The sequence below is a fragment of the Alternaria arborescens genome (genome assembly GCF_004154835.1).
Source record: "Alternaria arborescens strain FERA 675 chromosome Unknown contig_4, whole genome shotgun sequence".
Classification (NCBI taxonomy): domain Eukaryota; kingdom Fungi; phylum Ascomycota; class Dothideomycetes; order Pleosporales; family Pleosporaceae; genus Alternaria; species Alternaria arborescens.
Genome location: NW_021167859.1, coordinates 289038 through 302327, shown reverse-complemented (window position 1 = coordinate 302327; position 13290 = coordinate 289038). Strand labels below are relative to the sequence as shown.

Here is a 13290-nt window from a genome sequence, read left to right as displayed (position 1 = left end):
CAACATCACGCTTGGGGCGGGGTCTGCGTCTGCATTTGTGGCTTTGTAGCTGTCAGTGCCTTCCTACGCTATGGGCTCTTGTATGGTCATGATATTAGAGTCGATGTCGAAGCAGTCCGGGCGCCCAATCAGGAAGGCGTAGTAAAGGACGCCAGGGTTGTACGGATCTCGCTTTGTGTAATGTGGTGGCGTCTATGCCCCTGCGGAGCTTGTCCATCTCGCCGAAGTCGACCGCCGTAAGCAACTGCTCCAGGCCTCTTTCCTGATCTGGTAAATTGTCTGATGTGATATTGGAGTACCCAGGTATATAGAAGGGTATCGATCCCCGTCAGTCTTCTGAATAGCCACCGGTATGATGTTGTCGCTTTTGATACTCCTCGCAATGGGGGTCCGTGCCCTTGCTTACACCACCCAAGATGGATGTCCACGGGAACTCGGCGCTGAAGGCGTGCGGGCTCGCGTACCACCTACCTTCAACACTACGGATCATGGCCACCATCATGGCGGAGCATGGCCGGCGCCACCCGTTGGCTTCTACTTCAAGCCGTGGTCGATGATCCTTGCGTCGAATCCTCAGTACGCTGCTATGCGGAATGTGCAATACGACCCGACGCCGATCGATCCCTCGGACCCTACCGGACCTGTGAATGATCTCTTCTCGTTCCAGTTCCCAGGCAATGACAGCATCATAACAACCTATGGTGTCGATACACCTCACCCCTACTTCCCCGCTGTGCTCGACTACGCAGGAACAGGAATACTAGTGGGCGCTACTAGCCAGTACAGCATTCTAGTCTGGGGATGCGATATTGACAAAGTTCCGTACTATGCCAGCTATTCTACAGCAGTGAACTTCACAGACACGCCCGCAGGTATCGACTTGATGAGTACGAGCGATCAAGGGCCTGACCAGGATACCATCGATGCTGTTATTGAGGCGTTGAAGAAGCTGGGCAGCGACGAGATTACAAAGTACGTTGAGGCGTTGGAGAGGATGGTGCAGGATGGCGGGAGAAGGGACATGCCCAGAGTAGGTATATGTGATATGTTGAAAGATACAAGCTGATATAAGATCGCAGGCTATGTGTGACGATTACTGTAAGACGAATCAGGGCTTGATTGGAATTTTAGGTTGACGTCTGGCTGGAGGGAGATTAGCATGTCATGCTCGAGGACTTAAGTAGTGATGGCGGAGAATGCTGCTCGCATCTTGCGTCTCGTGCTGGCTTCCTAGCGAGTGCAGAGCCAGAATCTAGTCGGCGAGGGATTGTATCTGTATCATAATTCTGTGCATCCCATGTGGTGCCAATGGGCCTCACGAAGCGCTCCTCTGTAGAGCAGATGTCATGAATAAACAGCTCAATCACGACGGGGTGTGTGGGGTGAAGGAGCTTCGAGACCGGAGTTCAGCAGGCGCTCCTCCGCTGTGGGTCCTGCCAAGTCCCTGCCGCATTAGCGTCAAAAAAGTTCAGAAGTTCTGTAGAGAATCTATGGATAACGCAAACTTCAACGAGACAACATCGCAACACTTGTCGTAGTTTGACATCATATTCACACACAATGGCGAAGCGCAAACTTAACGAGCACGACGTGCCAGAGGAGACATCGAGCGACGAGTCGCAATCCGAGCCCCGCAGCTCGCCCGAACCTTCGACACCTGCCGAGACTGCGACTGCGACTGCGACTGCTGCCACAACGACAGTAACACCAACCAAAAAAGCGAAGAGCAAGAAAAAGGCTAAAGCAGCGACTGCCGCCGTTCCTGAAGTGCCCGTCGCTGCTTCGTTCGCCGAACTACAACTCGAACCTCGTCTATTAAGAGCAATCCGCGACCTGAAATGGGCATCACCGACGGCAGTACAATCGCAGGCGATACCGTTAGCTCTAGAGGGACGCGATATCCTTGCGCGCTCCGGAACTGGCACAGGCAAGACGGGCGCCTACCTGCTTCCCATTCTGCACAAGACCTTGCAGCAGAAGGGCCAATCCCTCATCCTGGCACCCACACGAGAGCTATGCTTGCAAATCGCGACAGTCGCCAAGTCGCTTGCACAACACTGCGGACAAGAGATTCGGGTTCGCAACATCGCGGGCAAGGAGGCAGAAGTCGTCACAAAGGCAGCCCTTGCCGACAAGCCAGAGATTGTCGTCGCGACACCCGCTAGAGCATGGACAAACATCAACAGCTCGAATCTATCGGTCAGCGACATCAGGACACTTGTTGTCGACGAGGGTGACCTGATTAACGGTTACGGATTCGCTGAGGACATGGAGAACATCGCACGTGAAATACCCGTCGGTGTCCAGAAGATCGTCCTCTCCGCTACCCTCTCAACCGATGTCGAGTCGCTCGGTAGCCTGCTCTGCACCGACCCTGTTGTACTCAAGCTTGCAGATCTCGACAAGGACTCACAAAAAGTAAAGCAATACGTGCTCAAGGTGGCAGAGGACGAGAAATTCCTCTTAATCTACGCAATGTAAGTTCTATCACAAGGACAGAACGTAAGACATATACTGACCACCAACCTCTAGGTTCAAGCTCAACTTAATCAAAGGCAAGACAATCATATTCGTCGGCGATGTGGACAGGTCATACCGGGTCAAGCTCTTCTTGGAACAATTTGCGGTCAAAGCCATCGTGCTCAACTCCGAGCTCCCACTGGCTTCTCGCACGCACATTGTTGAGTCATTCAACACGAACATGTACAACATCCTGATCGCGAGCGACGAGACCGACGTTGTCGGTGTACAGGATGAAGGATCACGGCCGAAGAAGAAGGCGAAGAAGGACAAAGAGAGCAAGGACTCTGGTGTTTCCCGTGGAATCGACTTCCTCAACGTCAGCTGTATCATCAACTTCGACTTTCCCGGAAACTACAAGTCATACTTCCACCGTATCGGACGTACAGCACGAGCCGGCAAGTCTGGAACTGCCATCTCGTTCATCATCCCCAAGGACAAGTACCGCAAGCACAAGCCGACCACGTTTCCTGGGTGCGAACATGACGAGAAGGTACTGGCCAGTGTAGAGAAGCACCAACAGGAAGGCCAGAAGCTGGAGAACTACAACTTCGACATGAAACGCCTAGAACCTTTCAGATACCGATTCGCAGATGCGTTGAAGTCGGTGACCAGGATCGCTATCCGCGAGGCTCGAATCAAGGAAATCCACATGGAGCTGGCCAAGTCGCAGAAACTCTCGCGGTACTTTGAAGAGAACCCCGAAGCGCTCGCACATCTCCGCCATGATCAGACTCTGAACCATCCCGCGAGGATACAACCACATCTCAAGCACGTCCCAGACTATCTCCTGCCAGGTGGAAAGAAGCCTGAGGATGTTGGCTTCGTGGGTCTGAACATACCGAAGGTGAGGAAACAATATAACAAGGGCAAGGGCAGGAGGGTAGTACGAAGGAATGGCAAGGTTGATCCATTGAAGACATTCAACGCGAGGGGTAAGGGAAAGAGATAAAATAGTTTTTGCTTCGTTGAAACATGTATAAGTTTCTCTGCTAAGGTTTACCATCAATTTTACGAAATATAATAAATGAACCTCACTTTGCATTATCTGATGTACATGGTCGAGCTTATGGGCGGGGCTTGGTGCACCGACCCACCGGACGGGCGCGGTAAGCTCCCTCTCTCCCGCTGTCGCCTTCCACTGTTCCACTGTGCGTCCTCCCACCACGCATGCACCACTACGCGACTTCACGAGCGCTATCGGCCGGCGCCCTGTAAACATTGCCAACGCAATATGAAGCTACGCATGTAAACTGAAGTCGGCTCTTGACGACGACATAGTAGCCACGGGCGGCATTTCTACATCATGTCATGCAGAGTGGTCTGCTAGTCACACTGAGCGCCCGCAGCACTTGCAATGACCCACCGCATTCCGTCTTTTGCGAAGAGAAAGTGTCTGGATACCTATGGATCGCGAGGCATAATCGCATGTCGCGACAAGTGGACCTTGACTACGACCACGGCCGCGATGTAACCGAACACACCGCACATCGACCTCCCGCTTGCGCCTCGATCGAACACTGCCCTCAGTATCTAGTCTCGTTGCGGACGAATTCTGATATGGTATCCATCTCATGTACAATGCGGGCAAGACGCAATAACAAGACCTTCGATCGCGCAAGGAAAGAAGGCCTGGGGTTGAAGATGAGATGTTATTCAATTTGATCGTATATAACGTATTTAGTTGTCGCAGACGCCAAAACAACACCACAAGGATACATAATGACCTTTCAATACCAGCCTTTACGGTCGCGATCGTCTATCCGGCCGTTAGGTTCGTAGTCTCATAAGGATGACTGAAGATTGGGAAGATGGGTGTGTGCATCTGTCGAGAGAACGTATTTTCAACATGATAGAAAGAGATAAGGGACTTGCACCTAGCAGCGCAAAGCGTCGCAGTGTAGTGAACGTATATGTCGTTATATTGCACAGTCTTTTTCGACGGGCTGTGTTGCAGACGTACCCTTTCATTGGGCTTGGTCCTCATCAGTCCAGTACTGCAAGAGTTTGGTCAAATGGTATGGATGAACCCGGCCAATGTCTTTGACTTTGACATTCATTTCGATTGGATAGGTCTTTCCAAATCGTATGCGGGACTCCCGTCGTATCGTGGCGAGGCGGTCGACTGGTTCGACTTCTATTGGATCCTTCGTCATTCCGCTTTCGTATTCTCCAGGTAAATAACAGTATGCTGGGTCGGTTCCAGAGAAATAGACTATCGAATGCTCGTGCGGACTGCAGCCATCCTTGAGGGCGCCACGACCGGAATATGTACCAATCCCACTGGATCGGGTTAGCGACCAGCCTCTCAGCGACACTGCCACGTCTTACCAAGCTTTTACAAACCCTCGTTTCACCTGTACTACAACAAAGCGACGGATATTAGTGTGTGCAATCTCATTGAAGCGAACCATAGTATATGCATCGTCGTTCTGCCGCACTGTCAAGGTATCTCCTGCAGTCTCTGTGTACAGCATAGCAAAGACTTTACCGACTACAAAGAAACTCTGAGCCTCTGCCCCTGTTCGCATCTGATAGCCTGTCGATCGTAAGCTGGATTGAAATGTTCAGTGGCTGCGGCATACTTACTTGGGTCCAGAAGATCATACCATCCGGTGTGTGGCGTGCCTGGAATGAAGCCTGGCAACACACGGCTGTCTTGTGAAGCTACAGTAATATCTGATTAGGCGACATGCATGCCGTATACAAGATGGTCGTGTCATACCACGTTCAGGCATCTGTGCCGTGTTTGAGCCATAGTCTTGCTGGGAGACTGAATCATGTCTGAAGGGTGAAGCCTGGACGGGAGTCGACACTGGTTCATTCGCTGCCGTGGTTTGTTTAGACCACCAGTGGTACACAGGTTGCCCTAGCAAGGTCAGCGATCGCTATCGAACCCCAGGTCTATTCAAGGCTCACTGTACTCGTCGTATGTGACACAATAGTAATCTTGGTGTGGATGGCTCCAAGTCCAAGCGCTGGTGGACATGTCGCACGATATCACTGGGCAGTAGCGCTGGTGTGGTGTGAAAGACGACTCGATAGCCGTGCGTTGATTGAACAACAAGCCGATAGGCTAGTCAATATACGAGCTCGAGAGGTAGCTGGTACAGACTTAGCTTGACTATATGATCAGTATACCACCCCAGTTTTATACGAGCAGGAGCTTGAAGTCAAGTGATGCGGCTCTGCTATCCTGTCAATGTGGATTGCGGAGGGTGTGATGCGCATTGCGCAAGAAGGATTGCATTGTTCTCCACGTCCACCTTTTCCTGTATTCGCGTTCTATTCGCTTCCACTCACGCATCCAGGATATGTGTCGTAAACACGCAGATATCATCTATAAGTACATGTGATCCATGCATTAGAGTGCTTGCGTGGTATTGTAAATGGTGGAGCGGCAGGCCCACGGACTTCCGATTCGGCATACCGATGTTGTTAGCCCCACGCCATGAATCCGGCTGCCCGTGCGACTCCTCGTTGGTTCCATGGAACCATCCGTGTGACAAATAAAGCGGGAGGCTACGTGCATCCACCTCCTCACTTGATAGGCGTATGGTGCCCAACGCGGCCGCTCCAGCTCCAGCTCCAGCTCCATGCTGTGCACAAGACTTTAAATCATCGCGACGCTTGTCTGCGGCTGGCTCATGTATCAGGTCAACCCTTATCTGCAGCTGAACGCCAGATGACGACCACATTTGCCAGTCTCTGTACTTGAAATCTGACTGTTAATGCGGAGCCTCATAAAGCCCGATTTCCGGAGTGCTACAGGGGAACCCGGAATAGCAAACACGTGTTATTGGTTCTGTTATGCAAGGAGATCAGCATTTCTCCTTATATTGAGTTCAACCACACAGTATTTCCGCGGATAATGGCTTTCGTCGGTTTTTGAAAAGTCATGGAACAGCAACATCCGATAAGAGAAGGATTACAGGTACCACATCCTGATCAGCTCATTGCACATATCCGACAGCGATTAGAAGACACAGCAGACACTCAGATTCAGCTATCGTCATCCAGAAAGCAGCTTCTGGTGAAACGCGAAAGACTAAGAACGGCCAGTCGTGTGATTCAGCAGAAGCGGGTTGCTGCAGGCGATGCAGAGGCTGCGTTCATGAGTCAACTAAGAGAATTGGTCAATACGAACTCGGAAACTCTCTCTACTCCTCTGTCGGACGCATACGAAAAGGTTGAACAAACACGCAATGCTCTAGGCGAAACAGAAGACAATTACCGAGAGGCGGAGAGCGACCTGATGGGCGCCGAATGGACGTTCATGGATCAAGAAGACCGATTTTATCAATGGGACATTCACAGCATCCTCCCTGAAGAAATGGCCGATAGCTCTACTCTTCCGTATGCAGTAATGAGCGAGAAAAGCCCACATCTTTCGACTTTAGATCCCATTTTTCATCCAATAAGGGTGCCATCCTCAAGTCAAGTTCCAGAACTACCACCCCCACCGCCGCCTCCTCCACCTCCTCCGGAGAGGTCTCCGATCTCTCATCAATTAGCTGATTTAACTTTCCCCACCGATGCCGAGCAGGCATATGCCACCATGATGGCAAGGGTCAATGAGCTCAAAAGAGAATTTGATCAGCTACGGCAAAAGAAAGCAAGTGGCGCCCAATGGGACGATGTTCACGCGTCATTTGAGTCTGATCAGCTTCTTGAAGATAGCCTAGCCGACTCTACTTACCGATACGGTGACGTTGTACTCGACATCTCTATTCACGAGACAATAGCTCAGCAATTCAGAGCCGAAGAGATGATGCCAGAGCTGGGTGCATCAGCACTGAAGAGACGATACCCAAACCTAGCGGACTCTTGCAGACCAGCGCCAATATACTCGGATCCGATGCAACGAATCCAACCCGAAAATACTTTCATGTCGATACAGGATCAACCCAACGTGAATCGAAAGATCCAGGATTGGTCTCTATCGCACCTTAAGGAAAGTCCAGTACATAAGCAGCTATATTTCAACACACTTCAAGAGTATGGGGTTGCAAATTCAGCAGAGAGTGATTGGAAGGCCCGTGTGACACAGTCATGGGATCATGATAACCTCACCAAGAGGGAAGAAGGAAGCGGAACTGAGGCGTCTACCGCTAATGGGACAGGATATGAGCTCGATTCTTGCCAGGAATCATGTGCTACTCAAAATGAAAATTGCCCGCCTCCAGTTCAACATAACCAGGAAAGTAGACCACGCCATATTAAGCATACGACATCCATATCAGAGCCTCACATATTAAATGAAGTGCTACCAGTGTGTCCTGACACTTTGTCAACACCGTCTACTTCTCCAATACCATTACCGGAGTATGAAACCGCACACGACATAGAGATTGATAATCGGAACAAAACAACAATCCCAGCCGTTTATGTTTCGACCGAGCAGCAACTTGAAGCTGACAATGGTATGAAAACAAATGTGTCCTCAACTCAAGAATCAGGTATCTCTTCTGGGAAGGTTGGAGATACGGCACAAAGAAAAGATAGCGCTCAACCTACGGACGTCACTCCTCATATTGACTGCGAGGTAGCGAACATGCATGGGCACGAAGTCAAGAAATGCCGGAAAGGACAAAGGAAAGACTGTGCTGAGTCAACTACAGGAAGCACAGCCTTGGGCGAGCGCATGGGTCAGCCGCTGCAACATCATGAAGTTGGCCTACATCCAACGCATTCCTTCGGTTCTAGTATGAGAGGTGCGGGGCATGCGATGTCGGACTTCGATCATAATGCACGTCCTGTATGGTCAAGTCATCGTCCGCTACTTGACACATCGCCCGCTCCCATCAACGAGACCCAACAGCGAATTCCCGAAGGTCTGGTCACGCCTCACACTCAGCCGGGCCTCCAGAAACGAAGACACACGATTGGTTGGATTCGAAACTTGCTCCCTAGACCAAAGGGTAATCGGAGTAATAGCACTTCTTTCATTGGAAGATACCGTCCACTTGCTCGTTCCGGAAAGCATTCGGTGTCGTAGCACAATCATGTGGCCCCCTTTTCTGCAGCCTCTTGTTCAACTAGCCTTCTCTCTGTCTTAGTAGTTAGATATTATCAATAACTATCTATTGCTTTATATATTGACCGATCAAGGCTGGACTAATGTGTTTTCTACTTCAACAATTGCTTCCGGGACAATGTCCGAATTCCAAGTTCCTGTTGTAGGACGGCAGTCGGGCGTTGTTGCACCTTGTCGTCCGGCATCTGAATGCAACGATCAGCTCACCAGAGCATGTAGGTTTAGTCACCCCGAGACCTCATGAAACGTCAGACCACGTTGATAAGCAACTCAGAAGGCTGAGTGGTTAATCTCCCCATGTCAGCAAGCTTCATGCAGGCTGCGCTCTGTGACCGATCTGTCGGGCTCAGCTCTACATGTCCCACGTTGATGGGGATCATCAAGACGCCCGCTTGCCTGTGAATGACGCCCAGCTGATCAGCCCATGTCAGCATATCGGAACTAGAGATTTGTACCACCATTCGTTCGGTCCGATATAAGCACGACTGCCGATGTTACAAGCGCCGGGAGTACGTAACAGCCGTTACCCATGATCGCTACCCGCGCAGCATGACGAAAATGGAAGGAGTTGCTATACCCCCCAGTAGTGTTTGAGCCGGTATTCTATCTTGCATCCAGTCTTGGGAGTGACATTAGATCGTGAGACGATGACATGCGACTGGATGGCATGCGATTTAATGGCACAGTAGCTGTCTTTATTCCTTCATGTACAGTCCCGTCTCAGATTTCCAACGGCCCGTCGGACCCCACTTGACCCACCACGGCATGCAAGTCAACGCCCTACTCCCGTCTTACACGCCGCTTTAGCGAGTAGTACATGCTAAAATCAGGCATGCATGCGCCCTGTAAGGCTGGGAATGCAATCCGGCCCACTCATCGCGGGGAGACTTACTGTTTATAGCACGACTATGGATTTCATGCGTGGAGAACTGCACACATGACCCATGCATGTTGCGCAGCATACCTAGGTACACTTGTTGCTTGGTAGCCCTTATACTGCTGAATCACCGATCGCTGCCCTCCAATCCCACCTGACGCGACACGATGCTTTGTCATGAATTTGGCGGCGTGTGGTGTCATGCCAACCAAGCACAGGCAAGTCGTAGAAGTAGATGCTTGTTTACTTTTGGGCCACAAAATCTAGCTACGGAGTAGCCAAAGCGTGGGTGGACGTGTCATTCCTCGACAGATAAGTGAGGTGATTGTCCGACCAATGAGATCAAGACCATGTATGCGTGCTCCTTTACGATTGCTGGATGTTGTTTTTGTGGAAATATGCCCTCCTAAATCGACCAATCATCACAACGCTTCAACAGCCTCATCGGTGAGTCGGGGCGACACGGCTGGAAGAAAGACGTGGCTAAATATGCGTGGGTAATCTGGTCGCCCGATGATACTGCAAACAAGACTCAGTATGTTGTTGGTCAACAGTAAAATGATAATTATCAGCGTGATAGAAATCAAAATGTGACGAGGATAAATGGATGAATTCCAAATTGGGAAAATGGTCTAAGCGCGGTCGAAAGGCATGCGGCTCTGCTATCGGCCATCGATTGGTGGACGAATATGAGTGGAGACTATGCGCGTTGTGCATATATGACTCATGACTAGAAATACTTGCAGGAGGCTTGCAGGGCACATTCACATCGCCAAGGTAATGCGCAGAGATCCAGGCCATGGTTAGAAATACTCATGCTGTGGCTGGAAGACCTTTTTTAGATGCAAACATTTTGACAACGATGTCGCTCAGTGATGGCTCGGCTGCGAGCCATGCAAACTAGGTAAGTGATATCGGCGTCCAGCAGCATTAACAAGTAACTCGGGAACAGTATGATATAGAACCTATTGTATACTACAACAAGCCAAGATATCGTGACTATGTTGCGGGTGCCTTTGAGCTTCTTGGAACAGGCTCTACCAAGTATTTCTCTGAATATCAAATTCTAGTTTATTAGATTATCCTGACTCGTCCCGTCATATCCCGGCCGTAGTCAGTCTTCGTCATAAAGCCCTGATGATAGTTCATGTTGCTTCAGCTTGATAGACTCCGATCTATGCTGATGTTGCAGACTCGGTGTAAACTCTACATTAGAGAAAGTGGACGACTCATGCACTAGCCACGCTTCGTTGTTTGGCCAGCCATGTGTACCACGGCATTCAGGAGGACATGCTCCATGGTACCCAAGAGCTTGTGGGTTCTGATAGCTTCCTTCAAACTCGACTGATCCTTGATTGTACGAACTGTCGTGACCAAGACTGTCATGCGGCCATGCTTTGAGTACTGATGAAGCTTCGTGAAACGGCTTTCCCATGTGTTCCGCAATGCTTCTGTGAAGGGTGTATATCTCTCGTGGTGAAATCCGAAGCTGGTGCAATATCCAGCGGTTTACTCTATCGGGTGTACTTTCGAAGTTTACAAGATAGTCGCTAAGAATGCTACGAGTCTCGTTGCTCTCGCCAAGCAAGAGCAGAGGATTGCCTTCCTCAAGCCCTGGGTTGACGGGATAGTTATCCATAAAATCTGGTAGTGCATCAGGTATGTCGATGTAGTTACTCATAGAGAATGTTGATTCATCGTCAGGTCGTTCCTGAATCATGGCACCAGTATCGGACAAACTCAGCGTATCGGTGATCCAGATGCCGATGAAATTGAGTGTGCCTGTCGAATAATTGAATGATATCCGCTCATCTGCAAAACCGCTGCTGTGAGGTCTCGGTATATCGGTGGATCCTAAAGACACTGTCCTTCTATGAAAACCACCAGACATCCAAGACTTTTGTGCGCCTGGTATGAGCTGTGCAGCATGCTTTGGCAGTTGGCCAATGCCAACATTGTCCCCGATCAGAGCTCCATGCAGGTGCTCAGTGTCTCCAAGAGCACCATTTTCGTCGTCAGCAGAGGCCACCGAGGAAGCCTCATATTCGATTTCGAATGGCTCCTTTGGCTTAGTCATCGGTGCTATATTGAGTCGGAAGAAATGATCGAAGGTTTCCTCTAATTTGGTGTATCTCTCAACTAGCTGATGCTCTTTTGACCCTAGTATGATCTCAAGTGGTTCGTATTCTGATTCGACAGGCCCGATCTCATCCCTTGCTGCCTGTGATGCTTCAAAAAGATGGAGCATTGTACGGTCGTCTGATGGGAAGCTTCCATTGACTCTTTCACGCATACAGTTGATTAGCATCATGTCGCATTCCGAAACATGTTCTCTTAGTCTATGCAACCCCTTGCGCCTTTCCTGAACAGCAAGTCGCATTCTGATTACATCATCTTGCTGTGCGACGAACTCTGAGAGTTCATTCATGAAGCTAGTGTAAAGTCTGACAGCCGCTGCATTCAGATATTCATCCCCTTCGATAGCTTTGTTGAAGAGTGTAGGAGGCTGGGGCGCATCCGTTGGAGGCGGTGGGGGTGGAGGGGGAGGAGGAGGAGGCGGTGGTGGTGGTGCAAGTGATGGTATCACCGACGGGTAGACTGGACTGCCTTTCGACTTGAGCGGACTTTCATAACACACGTCCTGTGCCATATGGCGGTCGCGCAATGGCGAACTAACAGGCACCGCATCTTCGTTGTGGTCTTCTTCTTCTATGGGCCCGCATGATTCATCAAAGCGCACTTTCTTCAGTATCCCCTTCCTAAGTGCGCAGAGTGGACATGGAATTAAAGGCTCTGGCGCGGGCTTTATTGGTGTATCGTCGCGAGCGGAGTGAGCTTCATCATCACCAAGTGCATTGGTGTCCACTTCACGGGTAGAACATTCCTGGTCGGAACGCTCAGTCATGAGATCCGGCTCTCTGAGACGTGTTGGATGGCCCTTTGGACGTTAGCCCGGTACCCTTCGTCTATGATCCATTGGTATACCGTGGTGATATCTACAACATCCTGACAAGCCGACATACCGACTGTGCGGTTACTGCGCTGATTGATCTCTTCGCGAAACGTAGCATGTATGAATTGACTCGCTCAGCGATACTGCCAGTAATGGTTTGTATGTTCACTCTGTTTGATCTAGATAGCGAAGCAACGAAGCATGACCAGGAGATGTTCAGCTAAGGGCTGCGGTAGAGCCGGTTTCACGATATCTACCTAGGTAGTTAAGCGAAGACGCGACCGGGGCTCCCGCTGTGGCTCGCCCCACCTAGGCATCATCCCCTAAGGTTTACACAGCGCTCTAGCCGCGCACTGGCGACTTCCGACATTCATATGGAGTCTGTCACAAGCTTGAATCTGCAGAGACGCCACATCGAGATGAGGCATCTCTTCTCGGCGACGAGGCTCTTCCTCGATTCCGACATGCCCCGCTCTGGCATACCTACCTAGGCTATCGACACACCCTCCTATTCTTCTCTGCTGTTTTGCGCTCATTAAGTCGCGAACATGTAGCTATGCCGAGCTACGGGCCTTGGACATGGTCAGCACCACACAATCGTCATTACTCATATTTGTTAGCAGATGATGGTGTTACAGTGTTAGAAACTCTTTGGTCGGGGCCTGCGACGGGTTCCGCTACCCCGCAAACGCCTGCAGCAGTGCAGAGTTACGAAGATAGGGCAAGGTCAGTACAGCAGCAAACATTACAAACGAAGGTTTCTCAATCGACCCTTAGAACGCCACGCACCGGCGTCGACGTACCGGTGCCCTTTAGACCGCAGCATCCTCAACCAAGTTCCGGCTCGTCTCCACAAGCAAACGTAACGACCTATTCATATTGGCCGAATGCCCAGACACCATC

At 50.5% G+C, this 13290-nt stretch overlaps 4 protein-coding genes across 4 annotated transcripts; 3 read left to right on the top strand and 1 right to left on the bottom strand.

The window, feature by feature from the left end:
- Nucleotides 1–382: 382 nt before the first annotated feature.
- Nucleotides 383–1066, top strand: AA0111_g2185 (hypothetical protein; the record flags this gene model as incomplete). The annotated part of the gene is made up of 1 exon (XM_028647928.1): nt 383–1066. One exon carries the CDS (start codon nt 383–385, stop codon nt 1064–1066), a length of 684 nt encoding a protein of 227 aa, XP_028510332.1.
- Nucleotides 1067–1560: 494 nt separating this feature from the next.
- AA0111_g2184 (ATP-dependent RNA helicase) lies at nt 1561–3472 on the top strand (the record flags this gene model as incomplete). The annotated part of the gene is made up of 2 exons (XM_028647927.1): nt 1561–2477; nt 2533–3472. 2 exons carry the CDS (start codon nt 1561–1563, stop codon nt 3470–3472), a joined length of 1857 nt encoding a protein of 618 aa, XP_028510333.1.
- A 2946-nt stretch (nt 3473–6418) lies between these two features.
- Nucleotides 6419–8518, top strand: AA0111_g2183 (hypothetical protein; the record flags this gene model as incomplete). The annotated part of the gene is made up of 1 exon (XM_028647926.1): nt 6419–8518. One exon carries the CDS (start codon nt 6419–6421, stop codon nt 8516–8518), a length of 2100 nt encoding a protein of 699 aa, XP_028510330.1.
- Nucleotides 8519–10548: 2030 nt separating this feature from the next.
- On the bottom strand, nt 10549–12339 carry AA0111_g2182 (hypothetical protein; the record flags this gene model as incomplete). The annotated part of the gene is made up of 1 exon (XM_028647925.1): nt 10549–12339. The coding sequence occupies one exon, from the start codon at nt 12337–12339 to the stop codon at nt 10549–10551; it is 1791 nt and encodes a 596-aa protein (XP_028510331.1).
- Nucleotides 12340–13290: the final 951 nt, after the last annotated feature.